This window comes from Arthroderma uncinatum, assembly GCF_011692745.1.
Source record: "Arthroderma uncinatum strain CBS 119779 chromosome Unknown scaffold1, whole genome shotgun sequence".
NCBI classification, from domain to species: domain Eukaryota; kingdom Fungi; phylum Ascomycota; class Eurotiomycetes; order Onygenales; family Arthrodermataceae; genus Arthroderma; species Arthroderma uncinatum.
The window spans coordinates 3,391,067-3,417,444 of NW_022983863.1; the positions used below are offsets into that span (position 1 = coordinate 3,391,067).

Sequence of the window (26,378 nt, forward strand, 5' to 3'; positions counted from 1 at the left end):
AAGTTTAAGCTTAAAGTGACTTAGTCAGTATGCCTATATTTAGTATAAAAGCGGTAACAGAGCATTGATCTGTCCTCTTTAACACTAAACAATTACAAATGATACTCTTTGCAATTTGGTGGTTGTTTCTAGCTATATCTCTATATAATTACATCTTGCTCTGAAGCTGATAGGCCCTGGCACAAACACAGTTGATACACCAACGGCAGATTGAAGTCTAGCTTAGGGAGTCGACTACATGTTTCCACATTCTATTCGATTTACCACGTAGCTAGATGTAAAGCTTGATGCATGAACGTTATAGGTACAGCGTTAAGGGAGCTCTGAGGAGCAGCAGGACCCTTGCACGGTATGTGCCTTGGCCATGACCAAACTATATGAGACAAAACCCCGTTATCCCCAATGCTGGAGTAAGTATAAGGCGGCTTGCAACCGATGCATCGATCAACAAGGATGGTAATACAACCATTGAGGATTGAGTGTTCTACATAAGAAAAAGAATAATATACTCTGTAAATGGAATGTGTCTGCCTTGATCTGCCAAGATATTCTAACTTACCGTATAAGTTCCACGTATATCAACTCTTCATTGCTCATTATGACTCTTTCCTCTAAACAAACTGGTATATAGAGCAACTCACAGACACATTATACTTTACCAACACCTGCAATTCTAACTCCAATTCCAATTACAATTCCAATTACAGTTCCAGTTCCCCGTGTCAGTTGCATCATGACATCTACGACGGCATCACCCACTGGGGGCCTAATCACCTTCTACGATATCGCCCTCGCACCCCCGGCCGAAAAATTCGCCTGCTCCCCAAATCCCTGGAAAACCCGCTACGCCCTGAACTTCAAAAAGACTCCCTACAAAACAACTTGGGTGCCCCTGCTTGACATTAGCTCTGTCCGTGGTGCTCTCAACATCCCCGCCTCACGAAAATTCGCCGACGGATCCCCCTACCAAACCCTACCCGTTATCTCTGACCCAGCCACTGGGCGTATAGTAGGTGACTCCTTTGAGATCGCGACATACCTACAGGAACAATACCCCTCCTCCGGGGCTGGGGACTTGTTCCCGGAGCAGGAGCTGGACTTCGTCTTCGGCCGGGATTTGGCACTTTTTGCGCCACTTGCAGAGGCTAAATCGGCGGAGGGGACTGCTGCGGAATACGCCAGATTTAATAAAAACGTGGATGCTGCGTTTAGTGCGCATGTGCAACTAATGGCCCATGGGCTACCTTTTGACCCTGCTGTTGCAGAGGAATGCAAGGCAGCGTTTTCGCGGAGGGCAGGAATGCCATGGGAGGTTATGCGGATTAGCGGGGAGGGGAGGACAAAGTTGTTGAAGTCGTTTGAGGAGGCTCTGGGTGGGCTTGCGAGGTTGTACGAGAGGGATGCTAGTGGGCCGTTTCTGATGGGGAATGGTCCAAATTATGCGGATTTCATTGTGGGAGCATGGTTGCGCATGAGCCGGGGAACATTACCAAAGGAGGAATGGGAAGCGTTAAAGGGATGGCATAGCGGTGTATTTGGAAAGCTACATGAGGCCCTGAAGGCGTTTGCGCAGATGGATTAGGTCTGAATAATAGATGATAGACGATGCTGGGACTATGATCATAGCTCGAGATTAGATAGAAATAGACGGACTTCAATAAGGGGGATCGTGAGTATTATAAATGCAATCCCATGTCGAAAGGCAGTCTGGATGATATCAAGTTGAATAGATGGCTGTATATACTGGCGTTCTTCTTGTTGATATAAAAGTGAAGGAGCTCGAGATAAGGCCGATAAGGATTATCACGTGACGTTATCTCTAAAAAGAGCTGGACTTACGGAGTTGAAAACAAAGTCTACCAAGTATTCCTTGCCATATTGTCAGCATAACTCACTATTGGGAATCAGGAAGCGTCGATGTCGCACCAAGAAGCATCTTCTGTCCCACATGATCGCCACCGTCATCGCCATCGGCACCGTGACTACGATCGTGGCCATTCATCGGCCGCAATAAGGGGAGATACTCGATCACGCTCACCTCCCAGAGAAGACCGCCATGATGGCCATCGCCAGCATCACCGCAGCAGACGAGACGATGATAGATCGAGTCACCGGCGACAGCGATCAGCCGAAGCTCTACCGATTATTTTACCATTAGGTGCAGCACCTCTCTCAAAGCGCGATTTATCCCGATATAAGCCAGTATTTGGGACGTATTTGGATATCCAGAAAGATATCGATATAGAGGAGCTAGATGAGCGGGAACTAAGAGGGAGATGGAAAAGCTTCATGGGTAAATGGTAAGGAACAATGCATAATAACCCCTCCATCCGCATACGAGCTATGCGAGATGCTTCTTGGTGCTTGTCTATTACTCTGTTTTCTAGTACATTGTTATGTTCTAATAGCTAACATGTTTGAGGAACCGGGGTGAACTTGCAGAAGGATGGTACGACCCGGCAACGCTTAAGAAGGCCGTAGAAGGAGCATATAACCGCGAGACTTCCGATGCGCCGATTCACAAGCCGCAGGGTAGAAGGGCGTCCCCTACCTATAGGAATGAGAGTGAGAAGCGCTCTGTTTCCGTTGACGAACATCAGCATCGAGATGGGGCAGCTCTCTCAAAACAACCCCAGTCACATATTGGGGGTAGGGAGGAGGGAAGACTATCCCGGAGAGCAGACGAGGAAGACGATGATGAGGAGGAAGAGGAGGAATCATATGGGCCACAGGCACCAGTTTCTCATCGCCAGTCAATGGTTCATAGATCAGGCCCAAAAATTCCAACCCTAGAAGACTTAGCACTGAAACGAGGTTCGTCTGCACAACATACCCTTTCTTTGGCCTCACAGCCTACATCACCTCATGGCATTATTCCTTTCATAACTAACACCCTTATAGAAGAAGAACAGTTAGATCTCGAAGAGTCCCGCAGAGCAAACAGAGTTTCTCATAAGCACGAGCTCAAGGCACATAAAAGTGAACTTCGCAAGATCGAGGACGAGATTGCACCACGAGCAGAGCCAGGATCTCGAGAGCGCCTTTTAGAAAAGCGAATGGAGAAATCAGCTTCTAACCGTGCATTTGCGGAAGCTCGTGGTGGGTCACCAGTGGAGGGTGTTGCAGACGCGGATCTAATGGGTGGAGCAGAAGGAGATGACGGTTTTAAGAAATTGAAGGAGAAGCAAACACGAAAGAAGAATGAACGAGAACTGCGGAAAGAGGAGATCTTAAGATCTAGAGCTGAGGAGAGGGAGGTTAGGCTTAGGTCATATAAACGCAAAGAGGATGAGACGATGGATTACCTGCGAGCTATTGCTCAGGAAAGATTCGGATAAGGATAGCAATCATGCAGTACATTTTGGCTAAAACAAGCCACATAAAACGCAAGCTCAATAATCTGGAAAAGAATACGTACCAGAACCGGCAATTTTCAAACCTTCATAAGAATTATCTTTCAATTTCGTTGCCGGTTGCGTACTAATTTACCCCCTTTATGACCCTCGAACTCCTGGCCGCAGCTATGAAATATTTTTGGGCGATATATATACATGGGCATATCTATATCCTTGACTCCGCCTAGTTCAAATTATAACATGAATGTCATAGTAGAAGAAAGAAGCGAAATAGCTCCTTACCTGCGCCGATACTCCATTTCGTCTCTTTGATTAACAATTTGTGTGCGGTAATAAGCCTGTTCACGGTCCACGACGTCCGGCTTCCGCTCTTTGATAGTTCTCTCTTCCTTTCCAGTTTCTGCGGCGATGGCGCTGACGCGCAGAGCCTCTGGTTTGTGATTTAACCGGGCTTGACGTAGTCTTGGTTTTGGCGCCAACTGTCTGCCAGTCATCAGCGGTGGTCGAGTCCTCATCGCCATCCACGCAGGCTTTGCTTGTCAAGTCAGTAGCAGGCTCACTCTTTGACAATCCTCGGCGATCAGAACCTTGTGCGTCACCTTTCGATACAGAGGGCCCTTCGTCTAGGGTAGTGGTTGCACTATATCTCTCGTCAAAGCCTAGCGAATTGCCTCTTGCGTTCTCGTTCATCGTTGGATAAAATATTCCAGGTTCGTCGTGGCTTGTCTCCGTCTCGTTCCTCAACGTCGGGTCGCTAGTTCCAATATCCGTAGAACTTTCTACCGCAAGTTTCACTCGGATATTTTCCTTGTCAGGCCCTGTCTCAATGTGAAAGCTGTCGTCTGTCTCCGTTTCATAAATATCAACGGCGGGTTCAGCAAATCCCTTGTTCGCCGAAGATTTACTATTTGGATCACACTCGCTTAGGGGGAGCTGTAGCTCATTTCCGCCTGGTTGTTGATACGCTTTAGGGATAAATTCTGGGGCATCCGGTTTCCATGAAATCCTCTCCCCGTTTGTTGCGTATTGATGGCAAGAACAAGTTGTCTCTGAAAAGGGGGTGCCACTATCAGGTTCGCTTGCTTCTAGGAATCCTTGCCGGACGCAAAGGCGGTGGTAGTATCCATGATTCTGTAACAATTCTGTATGGGTTCCTTGCTCAACAATCTCCCCGTTGTTTATAACAATGATCCGGTCCGCATTGATGATGGTAGACAGTCGATGCCTAAAATATTTAGTATTTCACAATAAGAGCAAAGTCAAGAGCCAAGGGTACTCACGCAATTACCAATGTCGTTCGCCCTGCGGTAAGCGTTTGCAAACTCTCTTGGACTAGAGCTTCTGTTTCGCTATCCACACTACTTGTCGCTTCATCTAGGAGAACGATTTTCGGATCTTTGAGAATTGTTTGTGCAATGGCAACACGTTGGAGCTCGCCACCAGACAACCTCATACCTCGCTCGCCAACCAACGTGTCATATCCATCCGTAAGGCTCATAAATCTGTCGTGGAGAGCAACTGCCTTGCAAGCCTCCATCACCTCCTCATCAGTGGCATCCAGCCTTCCGTACCGTAAATTGCTCATAATTGAGGCATTGAAGAGTGTTGGATCCTGGGGTACCACACCAATACCCTCACGTAGGGTGTCGAGAGAAACACCGAACACATCTTGTCCATCAATTTGCACCGTACCTTGAGTGGGATCGTAGAACCTAAATATCAACTTCAGAATGGTTGACTTGCCCCCACCGGTTTGGCCGACTAAGGCAGTGGTGCCTCCAGCTTTCGCCTGGAAATTAATATTTCGGAGCACTCCCCTCTTGCCATCATAAGAAAAATCGACGTTGGAAAATTCAATTTGCCCAGTTTCGAATTTCAAAGGTTTGGCATTGGGTGAGTCCTGGACAGTCGGCTTCTGGCGTAGAATCGAAAGAAATTCTTCAACGTCGACCAAATCGCGGGCCAGCTCCCCGAACCCATTTGCAATAAACTGTAGGGGGCTGGATAACTGAGCCCAGTAGCTGAGCAGCATAACAAAGCTGCCAATGGGCTTCTCTCCACTAGCAACATGGTATGCTGCCATAAAACAAGCAGCCATCAGCCCACATATTAGTAAAACGGACTGGGCCGCACTCTCCATGTGATCCCAAAATCTGAATTTGAATCGGGCTTGTAGCTGGGCCTTTACCAGTTTCATGTATCGCGATATCTCGTAGGACACCCGGCTAAAATAAGAAACTGTGCGCCAGTTTTCGGTTGATTCACAGAGAGCAGTGAACTCCGCACCTCGAGCCTCATTCCACTCTCGTCGCTTATCCTTCTGTTTTGTAACAAGTTTTCCGGACGACCACAAAAACAGCACCATTACCGTTGCAACATCCAGTGCCATATAAGCATCGAACTTGACATACAACACGGTAACAGCTAAGACAAGGTCAACAACCATGGGTCCAACTAAGAAGAAAATGCTGTGAATGACGTCTTTCACCGACTGGCCGCGAATGACTGCGGTCCAAAGCCTTCCGGAATGCTTATTATCGTGGAAGTCACAAGATAGTGACATAACGTGGTTGAATGCTGTTGTGCTGAGCTTCAAATATGAGAAGTCGTCAACTGGCATACACATAAATCTTCGCAGCGCCGGCACCCCCCCGCTGGAGTCAAGTAGGCGAAGTGAAGCAAAAATCAGAATTTCTTTCCATGGCAATGCTCCTAGATTGACAGTTAGCATCCGGAGACAATTTATGCGTTTGGATGGTACGTGTCGCTATAATCATAGCTCAAGGGGGGGGGGGAGATTTTACCTCGAGTTTCACTGAGGATATCGGTTATCAGGCCTATCTGCAAAGGAATAATGAGATTCAACGCTCTCTCGACGACCAGACAGAGAAACATCCCTACGAAAAGGAACTGTAGGCGAGGTTTCCCTGAAGGCCAGAAGAACGGTGCAAGTGCCTACCAGCCGTTAGATTTATACAGAACAGGAGAGAGAGAGAAAAGTAAAAAAATCGCACCTTCAAGTCCTTGATAGACGACCAAATGCCTCCCTTTTTCTCATTCTCCCCACTGCCATTGACTTTGTCCTCCGTTTTTGAGTCCTTTGATCCATTTTTGGTTGATAGGTTGTTCGAATTGTTCGAGTCGCACGATCCATAGGCTGCTCCATTGGTACCGACGCCAGTGGCATCTGGTTCTCCAAGTAGCGGCTGCTCATGTGCAAGTAAAGGGGAATTTTCCTCGTCAAGCTTTGCCTTCCTCCCTGGGAAGATCCGAGGACCAAAAGCAGCACAGATAAGCAATGAAAGTGCAGTAACCCTAAAGATTTGGCACAAGATGCTGACGATGTTTGCTACAGGGTAAGGGGCCACGGGACTTAGGAGCAATACAATCTCTGACGCGAGATATATCAACCAGTGGCCATAGAAAGGGTATGAGACTGGCTGTGGTGGCTTGTCCGAGTACAGCAAGATGGTAGTGAGCCAGAGAAGGGCCGACGACAGTCCAAACAGCTGCAGGCTCTGTTAACACCGTGATTTTTATTCATGGAGATGCCAGCTTAAAACTTACAATACGACCTTTGGGAGATACAACACCATGGTCCCCAAAGGTGGCAGATATCAGGTTTATCGAGTCCACAACCTATCGGGGGGAATCAAAAGAAGAACGAGTAAGCATCATACTGATCATCGATCAGCCGGATCGCAGGATTATCTCTGCCCACACTTACATAAGTCAGAAACACTGTAAATATTAAACATCCGATCGCAATGTCTGAACGTCGCGCCGACGGCGTATTTTTCTCGCTGCCGTCGCGAGAAAGGATGCTTGTGAGATAGGCCACAAAGAAATAGGCAGCTGCTAACGGAGGCAGCGTATCTTGCACAATCTTAGCAAGATACACCCCATCCGGCGGCGACGCAGCGCCGTAGCCCTCCATGATGCCCTCTCTCGAAGTCTGAGGTCCCCCAAGTGCAGCGGGTCGAGAAAGATAGACTATTTTAATCTTGGCGAGGCCAGCGAAGATGATTCCGAAACGGCCCACCCGATACGCAGGCTCATGGGCTGCTGAGGCCGAAATCCCTCTTAACGCTCTGCCGAAAGCGATTATTTTTTTCGCAGGTTGCAGGATGCTGGGTGAGAGCGGTAAAGCCTAGTTCGGGCTAAGGCGACTAAGGCATGCGGCTAAAAGCATGTGTGCGTGTCTATCTCGGGGGTGTACTCCATACGGGGGACACGAACCCTGGACAACAAAGAGCGGTGATGAATATGTGAGGCGAGAGAAGAAACTCAAGTCGATGCAAGGGGAGAGGAAAAAACCCCAGCGCGCGCTACAGAGCGAGAGTGGTAAACATTTAGAAGGAAAAAAAAAAAAACAAGAAGGGTTACATAGGCGCGGAAATGGGTTTTTAGTTGTTGTTTTGATTTGCGCGCGGGAAGGAACCAAGTTAATATAACTATTTACTTGGTAGGCGCAGTTTTTAGTGAACCGGCCGAGGAAGTCTCAGGGGTTTTTTCCCAGTCAGGCGGACCCCCAAAAACAATGAAGAAAAAATAAGGAAGAGTCGAGAAGACGAACGCTTTCCGTTTGCTTCCGCGGCAGTGAAAGGGATTTGCGGGTGACCTGGACGGGTTATTATAACCTCCCTCACTCAACGAACAAAAATAGATGCGGCTCGTGTGCCAGGGCAGCGACCCAAGCGCTGGGCCTAGGTGAAGGCCCCCGAATGCATCTTATGGAGACCTCCGGCCGGGGAGCGAGTGACAGCAGGCCTGGAGATGGGGGAAGATGCCCCGGGTGACTGGTGACTGGGTGGCGGGAAGAAGGAAAGGAGTCTCCCCCTTCCGGTCAAAGAAGATGTGTATCTACACTGCTTCCGTGTATAAGATAGCTGTTTGAACGGGCCCATGGACGAGCTGGTCCCGACACATGCTACACCTGCTGCTGTGGAGAAAAAGCTGTCATAGCACAAACGCCAGGCCCGATAGTCGACCTGCTTATCCTTCGTTGATCTGCTCCATGGAGAGTTAGAATAGACTGCCGAAGCGTCGACGCAGAGTTCTAGAGCGGAGCAAACGCCGAAGAAGGTGCTCACTTGATATATTATCCAGTGATAGGCGCCCCGTCTGAATGTCCAGTGTTTTGAGACATGTTAGTCGCACCCAATCGGCGATTCCTTGTGCCGGAAAGTTGCTTGTAAAAGGGTTTCTATCTCAGCGCCCAGAGGGCAGGCCGGGTCCCTTGTCCGCCAGTAATTAAGAGAACGTAGGACGTTATCCCTGTTAGACTTTTCGTTTTGACCATCAATCCATGCCCATTGTTGTATAAGTTCGCGATCATTTATAGCAGCACATATAGGCGTCTGGGGGGGGGTGTCGCTTCGTGAAAGGGTCGCCACAGACTCCCTACACTGAGGGAACGGGATACATGAAGTAAGGTAAGGTCCCCTCGGGAGGTTTATCGTCTCGTATTTACCTGCAAGCCAGGGTGACACGGTAGACTTGACGCTTCATTGGAATGCAATAGCCCGTGTGAGAGAAAATGACGGGATCAATACTCCATCTGGTGCATATTCTCCGCGTCTGTCTTATGCAAAGGTGACTTCGACAGCCAATCGGCAGCGCGAGAGGGTCCTAGCCCCAAGGCCCTCAGTGGTAAAAAGACAGACGTGGCGATGGAGGCCGCGGATAGGGGAGCATCCCGTATGGGAGAGTGTAAGGTTAGCTATATCAGAGCAAACGTTGTCGTCCTATAAAGATTCAGTTGCATGCAGTTGATATTCGATAATCCTAGAATCCCACTGCAGATCTTCGTTAAGCTGGATCTTAATACCTTGGACACAGGCATAATATTAGCATTCCAAATAATGATAACAAAAATATGGGGGACGTTATCCGAAAGATGGGAGTCCGTCCAAACGGTTTCGCCTCTTTATGCCCACGCTCGCTCCCATCCCGCTGGGACAAAAGGAATTCTGGGGCCAAAAAATGCAATTTACACGCCTCGCAGGGACGAGCCCGGTCCAAAGAACAGTAGAATACAACATATTTACAAGGGTTGAAAATTAGTTGAAAGGCCTGTAGAAATCAAGTGACTCGCAGGGGCAGCGAATTTTTTTAGCCTTGCATATTGCATATTTCATAACAACCAATGCCATTATACCCCTGTCTCACAGGCAACACAATCCCAAGGCGATCCAAGCGTCGCGGTTGTATATTTGCCGGATTGACGAAGTACATTGGTTGCCGATATGCCAGCTAGCCACCTAGATATAGTGCCTTCGCGCCGGGCTGCAGCCAACACTTTCCAGAGTAACACATGTTTGTTGGCAGCCAGGATGCACGATGCACGATGCATCTGGGAGAAATAGGAGAGAATCGCCTCCGTACATGCAATTTTCTCCACGGGCGGCCAGTAACATCCGCGAGAGAGCGGCGCTGACGATAAACGTGCCCAGAAGCCTTCTCATTTGATTCCCATGTCGATATTAGCCACCAATCGGAATCTAAAATTAGCCTGGTCGTCTGCAGCATTGCCTTTCTCAGTAGGGCGGAAGAACGGCTTCACTGCTATCTCTACAACCTCGTCAAACAGCTTGCCAACGACCTCGCATTTCAGCTCGTCTCCGGTTTGCCGGAAATCAGGAAATGCATTGAGTTCAAGCAGCCATGCATTGCCCGTTTCGTCGACTAGATAATCCACCCCAAACACTTCAAACGCATTGGGTAGCGTTTGATAATGGACCATCATACCCCTCGCAGCAGCCTCGAAGACTTCACCAGTCACAGTGCAAATTTGTTCGTATACGCGTTCTTTCCACCCTGGTTGCACAGAAGCACCCGCGTCATCCAAACGCCAAAACCTCTGAACATTTTCAGGGGCGGCATCGGAACCAGTGGTATCAGACTGGAGACAGGTATTTGTTAGGTGGCGACTGAGATAAGTTGCTTCGTCCTCTTCGTCGTCCTCCTTTTCCCATGGAGGGACGTAGGATTTGTCCGCAAAAAGTGCTAGCATCTCTCTATAGACGTAGACTTTAAGGCTACCAACAGCCAAAACGTACACACGAATGTGGAATTTCCTGTTTGAGGTTGATGGTAGTAAAAGGGGCCGAAGAATATATGGTTGAGCAACAAAATGTCGTAGCTGTGAAGTAACAATCCCGGTATCTACCTTACCATCTGCGTCCGGGCCAGAAGTGGCGTCCTCCGTGCTTCCCTCTGAATCTGTATCCTCCGGTTCCCATTCTTCGAATATTTGTTGAAGAGATGATTCGCTATTAAATAGGCGAATTCCCTGCGCACGATCGCTCATGCTGGGTTTTAAAATCCACCATTCCTTATCGCAGTCTTCTTTCCCTTCGTTGGCATCTAGACTCTCACGTAGCTCGTAAGCTTCAAGTAAAGCCTCGTCGAGGAACTCGGCGTAATCCAGTTCAAAGTCTATAGTAGGCTTGAAATGATTCTGAAGCAGGCTGTTTGGGTATTTTGTTAACCAATTGGCGACCGTATTTGATAAGAAATGTTTTCGTATCAATGCTTTGCGAATGACATAAGAGTTTACCAAAGATGTTGAAGGGTGGGTATGAACATGTTCGAAGTCGGATTGTTCATATACCCTGTACTGAAGAACCGGAGAAGAAGGGTCTGGTAGCTCGGACAAGGAAGATATTAATCTGTAAGAGGTGTTTTTGAATTGTCTCTGTAGAGCTCCTATGACCAAGGGTTGTACATAAGCGTCTTGACAACCCACAAGGGCATAAAATATTGGAGTCTCTTTCAACCTGTATGAAAAGGGCCAATCCAGAGCAGTCAGAATACAACTCTTACAATAACACAGCAGTAATAAAAAAACGCAGTGACGAATGGCATGTGATACACGGTTCAATTGAGAATTTGGCAAGCCCACGGAAGGATATATGCTCTGAACCACATCAATTTCCTTCCAGCAAGCCCATTTCTTCACTCACAGCGTTATTTCACCAGAACAACCTGGCCAATGCATGAAATTTGCCTTCAAAGGGGTAACACTAATCAACGAGGGTTGTGTCAGTGATTTGCCGGTTGTGACTAGTTGACTAGTGTCTTGGGAATAGTAAGATAGATTGCAAAACAAGCTTACCTTGTGAATCCGGACCTAACCGCCCAACCATCATTCCCTGGAGGACTAGTTTGTTCACTCTTGTAGACATCGCCGAATTTTGGGGCCCATTTGAAATGTTTGTGTTGGAATCTTGCAGTCGAGGGGCCGGAAGCCTCCCCGTTTGCGGCACTCCCTTCCTCTTTCTGTCTAAGCAAGTATTCCTGTAATCCTGGATCCTCGCCGCTCATCTCAGCATCAATTGCTTCGAAGCAACTCCCTGACCAACGATTGTCTAAAATGTGTGTATATAATATCTTCGCAGACCCAACTCCCGGCTCAAGAGGGACGTTTATGCTGTAGAGGTCGACTCCGTCTGCCCAATTCTTATAAATATAGTCTATCAACCGAACAGAGTGATTCGCGGCTTCTGAGATGACGACGGGGTCATGATCGCGTGAGCTGAAGGCAAACGAGAGAGCAATTGATTTATATCCGCAAACTGCAGCCTCCATTGCTCCGCCAATTGTGCCGCTAGAAAGAGAGAAGACCGCTGTTGAGTTCCTCCCATAATTTGGCCCGGATATTACCAGATCTACTGGTCCTCGATCTTGAAAGTAGTGGAACAACCCGATTTGGACGCAACTAGCTGGTGTCGAGTCAATGAGAACCCACTCGTCGCCTTCACTGATTTCTCGCTCTTCGCTGCGTGGTAGTGGGTGAACTGTGCCATCGTCCTGGAAGAGGGTACCGGGGTGAAAGTACGTCGGTTTGACGGTGGCCCCAACAAGATGGGCTTTGCCAATCCATGATCTCTGTCTATGCGGTAGTACGACAGATACTACATGGCCTGAGGATTGAAGCGTATGGACGAGGGAATGAATATACGGCGAGGATTGAGATGACGGCGGACCGTCGTCGTTGACTACCTATTTAACCAGCCGGTGTTAGTTTCAGTCGCGACTTGTATCCTTTTGCAAAAATATAAAGTAAGTCAATAACTGAGCACTCGTTAACTTACAAGGATATGCATTTTGCAGCTTGGGGTTCGTAGGAGTTGCGGTGGCTTGTTATCGAATTCGAAGTTTCTTGCCCCGCGAAGTTCCTTCAGAAATATTTATGCGATAGCTTGACCCCACCAACTAATCTGCATTTTATATGTCGTCATTGTTTACGATCAATGCAGGGGTTTATAGCTGCACTATAGGATGAATATATTGCTTTGCTTCTCATGATAGGACAATTAACCCCCCTGGAGTATATATTATATAATTCGGCTGTAGGACAATAGCTACGGCGGTACGGCGTCGCTGCATTCACTTGCCTGAGCTTTCCTCAGCTCCCTCATCTTCGTTTGAACCGTATGCCGAGGGCTCATCCTCTTCCTCGACCTTAATTTCCGGCGAAGACCTCACGGCAGCGTGCATTTGTGCGGCTGCGGATTCCTCCAAAGACCCTTGTGGCTCATCATCGGTGTCAAGATCCTCCTCTTTCTTTATGTCCTTCTCCTTCTCCCCCGTGGACCGAGAAGATAGTAGAACCCAAACACCAGTAGCGATTGTCATAGAGAACATCCAGAACATAGAACCAAATGTGAGGAAAGAGAGCGTCCTCCAGTTGTACATGATCCACCTACACGGGTGAAGTTAATATGACAGGATGAGACGGCGATATCATCAAATATGAATCCAATAAGCACGTACCTTAAACCAGTAAATCTTGCATCTATCCTCACACTCGCTTTATATACTTGAATACGCTCGTGGCTTTGGATCCTTAGCCTGAGACCCTTCGGCACTTTTCCTTTCCCTCGCGGAAACTGCACTCGCTCCATCAACCCAATCTTGAGCTCTTCTGCCTCCCGTTTTAGCCCTAGGATGTAGAGTGGAAGCCTCCATAACTGACGGGCCGTGTCTACCATAGGAGACGTGTAGGTCAACATGGCCGGGCGGCGCGACCGCAGCAGGACATTCCCAGACACGTTTGCGGTGGAGCCAGATAAATCATCAGGTTCCTCAAGGAAGGCAAGATCTAGCATAAAATTCCCTGCAGCGCGATTGCCAGGCGTAGACGGGAGCTGCAAAATGACCTTGACGTCGTATTTTTGGAGAGGAATCAACTGTGATCCTATAGCCGCGGTACCGTATGGAGAGCCCTCGCTATAACCTCAATTAATTGAATTCTAGAGCGCAAAACTCCCACAACAGGTAGTAATCTTGGTACTATTTTCAACTTACTCATATTGGAGATGAACTTGGCGCTCGAGGCTGATTTGGGGGACAAAATTGTAGTAGAATATCCAGTATGATATCGTGGATATGCCAAATAGAGCAAATGAGGCGCATGTGAAGAGTAGTAGATTTATATATGAACGTTGCGCAACCTTCGAGGTAATAGCCCGAACAGGCTGTAGTATGGCGGCCTGGCTGGGAGTAAGCTATGTCACGGACCTGGTCTTCGAGGGGTGATGCATACTGAAATGCCTTCTTCCTGTTTAACGTCCGCCATTTGTGAGATGGATGGAGTTTGGTTTCATATCATCGTACAACCAAGCATTGCCGGAGTCCGACTGGAACACTGGAGAGCCAGAGTAGTTCCTGTCAGATATGCGATATGGATTATTTGTATGTGGTGATATCATTGTTTATCGATGGAGTTAACTCTACTCGATTAGGCAATATCACAGAATATCACGTGCACCTCCAGGTTCCTTGAATTGCCTTGTTCCTGCTTTCAGAATTTCAAGTCTTAGGACTGGATGTTTATTCCCTGATAGTATATAATAATAAGGCTCTGCTTTCATGTAAAGAACGAGGACTCCTGACCAACTAACCGGACGCTACCCCGTACCTGCCATCAACTTTTGGTTAAAACGTACCGTTGATCTCGCCCTCCATGAGATTAAAGACTTGTATACACAAAAACCGCAAAAAAGATTAATAAATATAATAGAAGGGAAAACAAAAAACACCTGTTTTTAAGATTACATTGGGCCATGGCGATAAACAACCTCAGATCATGCATACCGTCCAAAACAAAGCAAGGAACCATGAAACCCATCCGAGCAGTATCTAAAGGAAATTAAAAAAAGAGAGGTACATATGCTCACGCAAAGGCTCAAATGTATTAAGGTAAGCGTATGAAGTTGTGGTATGTTTGTTCATCGTCACAGTCATCATCAATGTCACAACTAGGGAGTAGTTCCAAGAGGGAATCTGTCGTAGGGATATCGTGTCGTATAAACCTGCGTTTTCGCGTTGCTAGAATTTCAACGATTTGTTGGGCGAGAATTAACTCAGGCTGCGCGGGCTTTGCTGCTGAATATGTTGCAGAAGAGCGTCAAATAGACGGCCAATCTAAAGAGAAAGAAAATTTAATAAAGTGTTATGTGTCGGTATGAATATGTTTGATGGAACTCCTTACCTCGGGCGCCGCTTGGATGAAAGGTAGGCGGAAGAATGAATAGTTGCCGTTTTGCAACAATTCTTGGAGAGTGATGATTAGGCCCCATGGGTGAGGCCGGTGGACAATCAACCGCTCAAGTAGTACCCGAATGATCTGCTCACGGATGTGCGTCTCGTGCTGGGCTGCGGTCTCCGAGCCAAATATGTGGAGGATGGCGAAACTGAAGAAGTGTGTGTGGCTGTTGGGGTATCTTAGTTGATTGACAATAGCACTGAGCAGATAGTAGCGGGCCTCTGGGCGTAGTGTGTTGACCAATTTTTCTAAGAATCCAAGAGCAGGAGAAATGTTGAAGGTGGCGGCACCGCTCTTTTGGTTACTGGAAGAGACTGCACTCTGGCCAATGTACAAAACAAGTGCCTCTAGGAGGACTGTATCAACGCCGATAGGGTTGAAAAATAGCCCGGTCTCCTTCGTTGACGAATTATAAATCGTCTCGGAAATCTGCTGAACAGAAGCATCCGCAGCAGTGAAACTTCGCAGAGCATTATCCACGGGTGCCTTAATCATGGCATCTTGAAGTGGGGTGACAATGTCTGCGGTGATCTTCGGAGCCTTGCCCATTTCCTCCAATCGGTCTACCTTCAGGCCGTCGCGGAATGGGTCAGGGAGCTTCTGGAACGACGATGGATAGGCGCTCAACACGAGATTTCGAAGCTGACTGCAGTGAGTTGGTATGACAGTGCAGAACTGGAAATGGTTCTCAGCAACGAATTCGGGGAAGTCGTGGTGTAAGATCAAGAGAATTCGAAGCACTCCTTTGTAGATGTCCTTAGCCACAAAAGTCACCGTTGCCGATTTGAGCTGTTCGCCGATATATGATAGCAGCACTTGCATTATCTCACAGAACGGCTCCCATCCCTATACAACGTAGTTAGTAAAACGATCAACGAAGTTTATATAGTTAAATGATATGGACCTACCATCTGATCATCCATGGTAAGCATCTCGGCCATGAACACACGGTGGGAAATCAATGACAACCATCCGTAAATGAAGCCTGGTACATGCTTAGGTTGGAGAGACAAAAACTTATCGGCAAAAGCTAGCATCATGCCCTTGTGTTGGTCTGTCTGTGGGAGGCCACTAGCGCCATACTCGCAGAGAATGCTTGAGAAGAGCCTGAAGAAGACTCGCTGGTTGAAGCTATCGCCTCGCATAACTTGGTGGTGGTTGAGAACCAGGACCAAAAGCGAGAGGATGGAGTTCAAGTACGCTGGCTTGCTAGCTTTGACGGCACCGTCAGTTTCGCCTTGGAATTTCACCAGCAATACAACCAGTTTGGCGAGAGCATCTATATATAAGAAGGCTTCGTCTAGATTTCCGCTGACATTCTGATATTCATGTTCGAACATGGCAACGGATATATCAATGCTGAGTCTGAAGAACAGGGCCGAGTCTTCTTGTGTATTCATCACTTGTCTGTGGTGCATATCTTTCAAAAAGGCGCTATACATCCTGTCATTGGATCCGGGGAATTTGTATACGCCGATCCACTCACTGAAGATATACTCCATTTGGTCCCTCTTCGATCGTGCTAGATCAGTCAAGAGAGGGTTTGCTGCTTCCGGGATGCCCGACTCCCGAAGGGTTTGGATGATGTCGCGAGCAGGAGAAAGGTCAGGTTCTTCAACAACCCATTGGTTCATTGCGTCCAAGCTGCCTGAGAAGTCAGATCGTAGAGCTGATGGCTCGTCGTTCAGTAAGACACGGCCCATCAGTGCAGAGAGAAGCTCTAAGGCAGAGGGGTTCTTCTCTTTTATCAGCTTGGCAAGCATCATGTCAATTCGATGAAGATCCATCAGACCTGCATCAATGAGGGCGACAGTAACTGGAACATTGAACATTTGTCCATCATCAACCTCAGCGAGAACGGCCCAAACATATCTTGCAACGAGTGACGAGAGTTCACAGATCTTTGCCAACAGATGAACGAGAACTTCAACCTCTAGAGTCTTCTCAGTCTGCGTGTAAAGGGAGTTGCAGATTTTGATAGCAGTCAATCTCGCCAACTCTTCACCATTTGGAGACGACAAAATAGTTCGAAGAATTTGGTTGTAAGAGTGGAGGATTGGACTCTCACGTCCAAGAACTTTGATGTGTTCTTCATTCTCGGTCCGGGAAGTCTGCTGAAGTTCTGTGACAAGGCTTTCAATTTTCTCGCGTGGAGTAGATGCCTCTAAAAAGCCGTTGATCTGCGGCTGCGCACCGGAGAGCGCCTGTTGCTGGACATCAGTGTCTTGTGGGCCTCTGCTGGCGGGGTGTGGGATCGCAGACTGTTCGGCAGGGGTGGACAAATTGGGCATGGCTGGGAAAGCTTCCTGTAGGACATCAGGGATCTGCTGTTTACCCGAGTCAGTTGATGCGTGCTGGAGGTGTGACTGGCCAGTTCCACGCGATTGGCGAGCAAACTCTTCGTATATGGCGAGCTGCTCTTTGTTTAGTCCACCAGGGACTTGTCTGTATGGTTCCAGAATAAACAAAGCCCATCGACTCATGGAAGGATCAATGAATGCCTCATTGGGTCGCGCGATACGGTGACGTCGACGAGCTTCGAGCTGTGACTCGATCACCTTTTCGATTTCCGGGAGCGATTTCTCCTCAGCTGCCTTTTCAACGATACCGCAAGCAGCATCCAAGTTGTCGTTTACGCACATGAGGATGAGACCTTCCGGCATCGGTTGATCCGAGTACTCTTGTTGAATCATACGAATATAGTTTGTCATACTCATTTTCAGTGGCTCCTTGCAGGTAACAAGTGCTAGACTGCCTGCAAGAGCACGAACCATGGTTCCAGCTGCTTGACGAACTTTTTCTTCATCTGGCTCCATTGCAAAGTCTTTTAGGATTAGCTGAGCTGCCGAAATCGACGCAATAGTAATCGAGCGTTCAACAACTGGCGCAATGATCTCGGCAATTGCGCGTTCGACGGCCCCATGGACAATTTGCTTGAGGGTGTTAGGGTCAGCAGAAGGTGGGAATACAAGTATCTGGTCAAGCTTGGGAAGGCTTGAAATGATGGAAGAGGGCGAAATTCGTTCAGTTCGAATGCCACGGCTCATGCCCGCAAGGGACATATCATCGAAAGGTTCCAATCCTTCGGGGAGACAAGCAACAGGTAATCCTTCGTGCAACTGTGCAGGGCGTTCCCTAATGCACGTAGATGGTTCGATTGTCTTATGATCCAGTTCCAAATCACCGCACAATACCTCAATTTCAAACTTGAGGATCATCTTTAACTCGGCAAAGTGGTAAATTTCAATCAGCAAAGCAATAATATCCATCAACCACGGGTTCGGTGGCTTGAAGATCGACGACTTGATTGCCTGGCTCAGAACTTTGCAAGTAAATGGGATAGCCACTGTGAGTCGTTGACTGTCAAAAGCTTCGATAAGCAGCTCCTTGAAATAGATGTTTTTGTGCTTGATGGGTTTGTCTTTAGCAATCGTCAGGGAACCTAACCAGCCACCGAGATTCTTGAGGTGAGTACGGTCGATGGTAGAATTCATTGTGGATTCCGCATTGAGTAGCCGGATTGCGCTGACGTAGGTTTCTCTAAGGACTTCTGACCATAGCGTCTTATCATCAATAAGTTCCAAAAGATCCAGGTACAGCTGTTGGAAGTTTGGCTGTAATTTCGCTCGCTCTTCAACAAGATACGACGCAAACCATTGATGATGTTCATCTTTTAAGCTCTCTCGAAGGTCTTGAAGTTTCGTCTTGATGTTTTGTTCAGAGACATTATTGAGGATAAAGAGGATTTTGTCATGGGTGTCTTCGTCTGGCTCTTGATAGATATCAGGTCGAAGTGGAGCGTCTACATGCAAAGATTGGAATTTGCGGGGTGCTCCTTCATTGACCAGGTCACTGATACTACCATTAGCAAGTGATAGCCCATCAGCTACGCCATTGACTTCAGCTGCATCGACTCCGTTAATTGGATGGTGACCCTGTTCACGGAGTACTTCCTCAGCTTTCCGGTGGATAGTTGATCCTTGGAGACTAGGAATTTGAAGAAGCAGGCTGCAAAATCCGACCCACTCTGGGAGGCGACTGATTAATTGCTCAATGGCTTCGACTCCAAACTTATACAGAGACTCATGGGGTTCATGCTCTCGCACAGCGTCCAGGATCATCCCAAGACCAACCTTTAATGGTATGCCTGAGATTAGTTTGAAGTTGATGATGCCTCCAAACATGACTGCGGTTTTCGTTAGAGCCTCAAGTGGATACTCATGGTAACAGTGGTATTCATCGATGAGGCCATGCACCATGCAGGTGAAGAGATCTTGCTCCGAAGGTTCGCGTGAGGATTTGTAACGCCTCATCAGCTCAAGGATCTCCCGTAGTGAGAGCTCTTCGTGGTACATCTTGCCAAAGAGATCACGCATCTGCTTGTCAACTTCTTCAGGAATGGCATTACCTCGGGCACTATTAGCTTCGATGACATCGTCGAACCCTTCGCCATAGTTGATGAGTCTTGGATAAGTTTGAAGACAAATTCGCTGGATAGGGGTGAGGTTCTCGTGGTCGGTGATGTAGTCTTCAAGGATCATCAGGAGCGCAAATACAGTCTTAACTGATAGGCTTACCATCTGCGGACCCGGTTGCTCCCCTCGTTGTACCCTCAATTCATCTTCAGCTTTTATCCTGAGGAACTTGGCGAGTAGGCCGCCCATATCGACGGGGGTTTTTCCTGCAGTGCCTTTGACCCAATGTTCCAGGTCAAACGATCCTTTCTGGTGGGCAAGCGATGCAAGGTCCATAGCAAGGCCATTGGTAAAGTCCAGCAAATAATCCAGCCATCCATGCTCAACCGCATGCTCATAAATGAGGTCAGTGCATGAAGGATCCTGGGTAAAGGCATGGAAGAGTTGCTCCCCCACCCACTGCTGGTCGAGTTTCCACACTCCGTGAAGAGCGAATTGATATCCATCCTGGCGTTTTAAAATGAATATCATGAATGAGCGAACGAGGAAGTTGTGCTGAACATTGGTCCACGGTTGGGGGACGGCAAACGCGGAGCAAAGGAAGGTGGGGAGGTCGTGTTGGAGAACAGTCTTGACAAAGTTTTGACTCTCTGGAAGAGCCCAGGTGGCAGGAGAGACAAGAACGAGATCGAAAATTGCCTTGGTAGCGTCAAGAGAACGTAGAGGGTTATTTTTCGTTTGTTCTGCCTGGTGCTTAACGGTTTCAGAGGCATCATCGAAGATTTCAGGATTAAAGGCGGGGCGGAAGTTAGGAATTTGAGATGTGTCGATGCCGGCTGCGTCTATGCCGGCAGTAAGGAAGGCAGTCAGGAAAGAGAACTGCGCATTTTTATGGTTCCAGTCACCTCCCCAAAGCATCTGAAGGTCGAGGGACTTGTCCTCCTGCGCAACAGGGAGCAAGGCATTGAACAACCGCGTGAACTGGGAAGCGTCAACGCGAAGGCCGTCCTTGTCAAATTGGCGTACAGCCTCCGGCCAATTTATTGGGTGTGACGAGTGCTGCTTCTGAAGAGTTGAGATTAAGAGGTCGAGCGGGTATTGCTGCCAGGATTGAGACAAGACAATGTAAAGGATAGCATTGCCAATTTGTTCTCCGCTGAATGCGTCCGTGCCAGCTGCCTTGATGGTATCAAGCATGGAATCAGGATCTCCAAGTGATTGCGGACCACGAGCCTGAATCTGGCGAACAAGCGACAGTCGTGGATCGGCAAGAGAGAACATCTGCAGAGCGGACTCTACTTCGATTGGGATCTCAGTATCGGAGTTCTGATAGCGTATGCGAACATCATACACAAGCTTCCTCTTCATGTCCTCGTTAAAATTACGTGGCGGGTTAAAAATAAGTCGTTCGATAGTAAGACCAATAAAGGATGGCGTAGAGTCTTTATTGGTTTCGGAAACGGTGGAGAGGCTTTGGAGGAACTGAGGGAGTGATGCTGACAATATGGCGTCGGCTGCAGCAGGGGTCAGAATTAATAAGATATATTTACTATCGGGTAGAGCTTACCTTTGGTACGAAGATCTGATTTGGTGACGTTTTTGAAGGCGAGGGTTAGAGCGGTTTTAAGAATGGGGTCGAGTTTAAAGTGATCGAGGAATGTTGACAGATCGAAGTCTCTAAATATATCGCCTTCAGAGGTATCGATGGTCTCTGCTATCTTTCGGCTCTGGTCAGGGTCAAGAGCTACTTTTTGCATCTCCTGGACCAGCAAGGGATAATTTCCGGCGTTGTCAACATTTTTGTTGGCTCCGGAAAAGATCTGGCCTGCATTGCCGGATAGCAGACGACGGAAGTACTTTGAAAACACTTCCATACCGTTGGAGTTTACAAGCTAAGAAGGCGGAGTCAGTCATTGGCCAGAAATGTAAGCATGAGACGTAGACTCACCCTATGGATTTGTGCGGCTTTGGTTTCCCACTTCTCCTTTCCTTCCTTCTCGTTGATAGAGTCAAGCAAGAGGAAGACCTGGACAACTGAAATTTTGGAAAGAGACGATTGGCTCGAGCCGGCGCCGCCGCCCGACGATACGTTCGCGGACGAGGGTTTATCGGATGGAAACCCAGTTGGCGAGCCGACAGCTGTGCCGGTCAACAGAGGAGAGAACGTGGCGCCCCTTGACACGGCAGTACCACCACCTCCGCCGCCTCCACCCCCACCACTACCGCCTCCTCCTGGTGCTGAAGCCGTTGGGGTCGCCAGGTGCGAGGCTGTCGAAGGAGGCACGGTAGTAGTTGATTTTGGAGATGTGATCGGTTGTTGTGATGGCTGCTGTGCGCCAGATTGGAAGGAAGAAGTGAAGGAGGAAGGAGTCGGAGCTGGCGAAGGGTTACCACGCGCAGCGGGGAGGCGAGAGGTCGAGCTCAGGATTGCGGAGAAGGTCGAGGCCAATGGAGACGTGGCAGGCCCTGAGAGAGGCGCTGGACTGTTGTGGGATGGTGCCGCAGCTGCAGCAGCAGCAGCCGGTCGACGAGAAGACGGCGAGGAGGTGCCAGCTGACAAAGGTAGGTTGGATGTCGCAAGGGTCAAGGGACGACGAGCGGTCGATTGGGACGAGGGAACGGCCCAAGCTGACGGCTGAAGTCTTGAAGATCGAGATGTAGACGGCTTATCGGTGCCAGAAGCAATCGAGGATTGGGCGGAGTGAGAAGGGGAAGGGAAGGTCATCTAGGAGACGCGATCATTTGATCTGATCGTGATTGGGCGTTTGAAAAAAAAAATACGGTGGTAGTTCTAGCAGTTTGCTGGGTTGCTGCAAGGTGCAAGCGAGAACACGAGGAACAAAGGCCAGGTCTGGTCGATGTGCAGCGTCCGTCTGGAGGAGAGTGTCGAGCGAGAAACGGCAGTCCTGGTGGTGAGGTCGCGGGAGGGCGGGAGAGGGAAGAGGAAGAGGCGCGGTATCCCTGGTCGTTGGGCTGGCGTCGTGGTCTGTCGTTGGAGGAGGAGGTTCAAGAGAGAGAGCAAAGACGAAGGAACGAGAGAAAGGGAAGAGGTTAGTTTTAGGGCGGGCGGGACATGCCACTTGCGCATATGGATGAGTAAGCATACACGTGACATGTTGCCCTGCGCAACCAGAAAAGGTAAACAACCAGGGGACCTCATCTCGAAGCGCCGTCGCCGTTGGACTTTGATATCACACTCGGTACCACCTTGTCTCTTCTTCCAGTTACGACTTACGATTTCCTATCATTCTCATTTCTTCATCTCATCTTCTCATCTTCACTTCATCACGTCAGCATTGTCAACATTGTCAACATTGTCGCCAGAACTAGACCACCGGTAGATTGATATACGCTGGGACGATGCCGGCAGCAATAGCAGACGCTCCTTCTATTTCTTTATCATGTACGCCAGACTTTCCACGGCTTCCACCCGTCTTTCCCAGCTAATTCTCGTCTAGTTGCGAATAACTTCTGGGGCAAAGATGACGCTGGCGTCCTGCCTATGCTCGAGCGCATGCACAATGCAAAGTCAACATGCGACGAACTAAAGGCCTTTTATAGCAGTGAGTACTCTGTCTACGCCGTAACGGGGACCATTGCTGATATAGTTGACAGCACGAGCTGCGATCGAGGATGAGTACGCCAGGAAACTCATGGCACTTTGTCGCAAACCCCTTGGAGCCCACGAAACCGGGACACTCCGTTCGTCGTTGGATACCGTCAGAGGAGAGACGGAAATAATAGGAAAGACTCATTCAGCCATTGCTGCACAGATGAAGAGCGAGTTGGAAGAACCACTGGCCGCCTTTGCCGGAGGAATGAAGGAGAGGAGGAAGATTGTGCAGCATGGCATCGAGAAGCTTCTGAAAATTAAGATACAGCAGACCCAGGCTGTCAACAAGGTACATACCCTGCATACCCATCAAAACACACACAATCTCACATGGACTCCAGTCACGGGATAGATATGAGCAGGACTGTCTTCGAATTAAAGGCTACCTTGCCCAGGGCCACATGGTTATGGGACAAGAGGAGCGCAAGAACAAGGCCAAGCTTGAAAAAACCCAAATACAGCTGGCCGCAAACAGTAGTGAATACGAAGCTGCAATTAAGATACTAGAAGATACCACTGGCCGCTGGAATAAGGAGTGGAAGGCTGCTTGCGACGTAAGTTACAATTATCTTTTTTTAAGCACATGACAAAAAACTAATGATGAACTAGAAATTCCAAGATCTAGAAGAGGAAAGACTCGACTTTTCAAAGAGTAGTCTGTGGAATTATGCCAACATTGCGTCAACCGGATGCGTTAGTGATGATGCTGTAAGTAATATATGAGCTGGTACTCGAAAAGTCATTCGCTGATGCCTCTTAGTCTTGCGAGAAAATCCGTGTCTCCCTTGAGAGCTGTGAGGTTGAGAAGGATATCGCTTCCTTCATTAAAGAAAGATCGACAGGACAGGAGATACCGGATGCTCCCAAATACATCAACTTCTGTCGCGGTGACCTGAACGACAACGCTTCCGAGACATCGGAGGAGGAAAACTATTCAGTTGCACAGTTCCAGCGCACCATCAACCCGGCATACAGAAGCTCGTCACCCCAGCCTTCGACATATGAATCCCACCATGACCCTCATTCAGACCTTGCACAGCATATGATCCCAACTGCTCCATCGGTCCAGTCGAGCCGTGAGAACACAGCTACGCCCCAAAAGAAGCCCTCTGCTCCTCCTCCAGCTCCGGCTGCCCTTGCACCGGCACCGGCACCCGCGCCTGCCCCTGCCCCGGCCCCTGCCCCTGAACCGCGCAGAAAGCAACATGTTCCTCCCAACTACCAACCAAGCCAACATGGTGATATTCCTACTAATATTCCACACAACGAATATCCAGCCGATGGTATGACCATGTTCTGCCGTCCAGGACCACCGTCGGAAAGAAGTTCTGTTAGGCCATCAAGCAGGGATTCGCAGAGTGATTACTCTAATCCTACCTCTTTCTCTAGCATGGAGCCACCAAGCGGATATCAATCTCCAATTAAATATGCACCTCCTGTTTCCCAGCCTGCCCCTGCGCCAGCTCCCGCCCTGGTGCCAGCTCCAGCCCCAGTCCAAGTCCAAGCCCCAGCTCCGGTACCTGCACCTGCACCTGCACCTGCACCAGCTCCTGCTGCCATGACACCTACAAAAGAGGTCCAGAAAAAGAGGAGCGCTTTCTTTAGCAACAGCCCATTCCGTAGGAAGAGCAAACATGAAAAGGAACGCCGAGCAGAGCGAGCAGAGCCAGCAGCCCCAGCCCAAGCTCCAGCCCCAGTGCAAAATCGCAGAACTTGGGCAGCGCCCCCTAAGCAGACAAGAGTTATCATGGCAACTCAATCTGATCTAGGACCTAGTCGACATGCAGCTAGCCCCGAGCCGGTAGATCCTCGAGCGAATTTCCAGCTTAATGTTGGGAATAACGTGTTTGACGTGGCATCCCCTGACGCCAATAGGGGAAACAAGGCAGCCAAATCTGCTAATGATGAGCTTGACCCAATTGCCCAGGCCCTTGCTGACTTGAAGGGCGTTGGAAAGCAGGCATCTATACGCGTATCTGTTGATAGATACGCCGGCATCACAAGCCCAGCTCCTCCAGCTGCGCCTGCAACTGCTCCTGCCCCAGCTCCTGTCAGTGCTTCTGCACCAACGTCAGCCCGACCATCTACTTCCTCCCAGCGCGAGACACCTCCACCATCATACAAAGATATGCCAGTTAAACGCTTGGATGCCCCATCACCAGCATTTACTGCTGCACAGATGCATAAAACAACCCGCAAGTATGTAGGCCAAACCCAAAGCCTTTTCAACAAGCCAGTCCGCACAAGAGAAAGGGCCAATACCGTTGATCATGCCGTTCCACGAGCCACGTCCCCTGCCCCTAAGAGAAGCCCAAGCCCCCAACCACCACAAAACACCAATACCCGCCCAGCGCCTCAGTTCAACAATGCTCCACAGCCAAGCACCCCGGCATATAAGTCCGAGAGCATGAACAGTAGATATAGGCACTCGGTATCCGTCACACCAACCAAGATCGTCCGTGAGCCGTCCCGTTCTCCACAATATTCCCGTCAAGCTTCTCCAAACGATATACGGCATGAGGTACGCAATGAGTCTCGAACAGAAGTTCGAAGCACTGTCCGAAATGATGTACGAAATGAACCCCCGCGGAATGAGGTGAGACAGGAGGCTCGAAATGAACCACCACGGAACGACGTTAGGCATGAGGTACGAAATGAACCACCACGGAATGACGTTAGGCACGAAGTACGGAATGAACCACCACGCAACGACGTGAGACAAGATATGCGTAACGAGGTACGCAACGAAGTCCACAACGAGCCACCACCAAATGAAGTGAGGCACGATATCAGACGATCCGCCTCTCCTCAGCCGCAGTTTAGACGACAGGAGCGGCCAGCAAGCGCCAGTGGAATGGAACTCCAGCTCTCATCCAACGAGATGAACCCACATGTTGGAGGGCAAAATGATGGCTATACTGCGTATCAAGGCGGATATCAAGGCGGTAATGCATATGGACATCACCATCACCATCAGCAGCAGCAACGTCCTCATTCCATGTATTACGGTGCTCCACCCGATCAAGGCTATGGCAGTCAAGATCAACAATCGAGTAGCAGAAGCGTGGTAATGGCAGAAGCCCCACAACTTAGCCGTGATGGCAGGCCAGTGATGCATTTCGGTAAGTCCTCACTGTTCACCCTCTACATGGTATTCTTTTCATAAAATCTAACTTTTTCTATTTGTAGCCCGCGCAATGTACTCTTACTCCGCAGCCATCCCCGAAGAACTTGGGTTTGCGAAGGGAGATATTCTTGCCGTTCTCAGACATCAAGACGATGGATGGTGGGAAGCAGAAGTCACCAGCCAGGCGACTCGCCCAGGCCTAGTGCCCAGCAACTACCTTCAACCTTGCTAATCCTACAGCGACAGCTCTAGACTTGACCTTTCAGATCATTCGTTTCCACGCTCCTAGTCACTGGGGTCTTTGAATAAACTA

General features: G+C 48.9%; 7 protein-coding genes across 7 annotated transcripts; 3 read left to right on the top strand and 4 right to left on the bottom strand.

Moving 5' to 3' along the window:
- Positions 1-733: 733 nt before the first annotated feature.
- Positions 734-1,582, top strand: GIQ15_01031 (uncharacterized protein; the record flags this gene model as incomplete). Its single annotated transcript, XM_033548448.1, has 1 exon — positions 734-1,582. One exon carries the CDS (start codon positions 734-736, stop codon positions 1,580-1,582), a length of 849 nt encoding a protein of 282 aa, XP_033409399.1.
- A 335-nt stretch (positions 1,583-1,917) lies between these two features.
- On the top strand, positions 1,918-3,338 carry GIQ15_01032 (uncharacterized protein; the record flags this gene model as incomplete). Its single annotated transcript, XM_033548449.1, has 3 exons — positions 1,918-2,300; positions 2,423-2,814; positions 2,902-3,338. 3 exons carry the CDS (start codon positions 1,918-1,920, stop codon positions 3,336-3,338), a joined length of 1,212 nt encoding a protein of 403 aa, XP_033409400.1.
- Positions 3,339-3,698: 360 nt separating this feature from the next.
- On the bottom strand, positions 3,699-7,293 carry GIQ15_01033 (uncharacterized protein; the record flags this gene model as incomplete). The annotated part of the gene is made up of 6 exons (XM_033548450.1): positions 3,699-4,581; positions 4,637-6,068; positions 6,161-6,311; positions 6,371-6,874; positions 6,924-6,995; positions 7,084-7,293. 6 exons carry the CDS (start codon positions 7,291-7,293, stop codon positions 3,699-3,701), a joined length of 3,252 nt encoding a protein of 1,083 aa, XP_033409401.1.
- Positions 7,294-9,819: 2,526 nt separating this feature from the next.
- Positions 9,820-12,466, bottom strand: GIQ15_01034 (TTL domain-containing protein; the record flags this gene model as incomplete). Its single annotated transcript, XM_033548451.1, has 3 exons — positions 9,820-10,828; positions 11,476-12,362; positions 12,455-12,466. The coding sequence occupies 3 exons, from the start codon at positions 12,464-12,466 to the stop codon at positions 9,820-9,822; spliced, it is 1,908 nt and encodes a 635-aa protein (XP_033409402.1).
- Positions 12,467-12,749: 283 nt separating this feature from the next.
- Positions 12,750-13,941, bottom strand: GIQ15_01035 (uncharacterized protein; the record flags this gene model as incomplete). The annotated part of the gene is made up of 4 exons (XM_033548452.1): positions 12,750-13,065; positions 13,137-13,592; positions 13,671-13,855; positions 13,909-13,941. 4 exons carry the CDS (start codon positions 13,939-13,941, stop codon positions 12,750-12,752), a joined length of 990 nt encoding a protein of 329 aa, XP_033409403.1.
- An 876-nt stretch (positions 13,942-14,817) lies between these two features.
- Positions 14,818-22,050, bottom strand: GIQ15_01036 (3'-5' exoribonuclease; the record flags this gene model as incomplete). Its single annotated transcript, XM_033548453.1, has 4 exons — positions 14,818-15,756; positions 15,819-20,839; positions 20,893-21,217; positions 21,274-22,050. The coding sequence occupies 4 exons, from the start codon at positions 22,048-22,050 to the stop codon at positions 14,818-14,820; spliced, it is 7,062 nt and encodes a 2,353-aa protein (XP_033409404.1).
- A 635-nt stretch (positions 22,051-22,685) lies between these two features.
- Positions 22,686-26,297, top strand: GIQ15_01037 (putative Cell division control protein (Cdc15); the record flags this gene model as incomplete). Its single annotated transcript, XM_033548454.1, has 7 exons — positions 22,686-22,728; positions 22,784-22,888; positions 22,941-23,227; positions 23,280-23,492; positions 23,548-23,646; positions 23,699-26,060; positions 26,128-26,297. 7 exons carry the CDS (start codon positions 22,686-22,688, stop codon positions 26,295-26,297), a joined length of 3,279 nt encoding a protein of 1,092 aa, XP_033409405.1.
- Between the last annotated feature and the right edge of the window lie 81 nt (positions 26,298-26,378).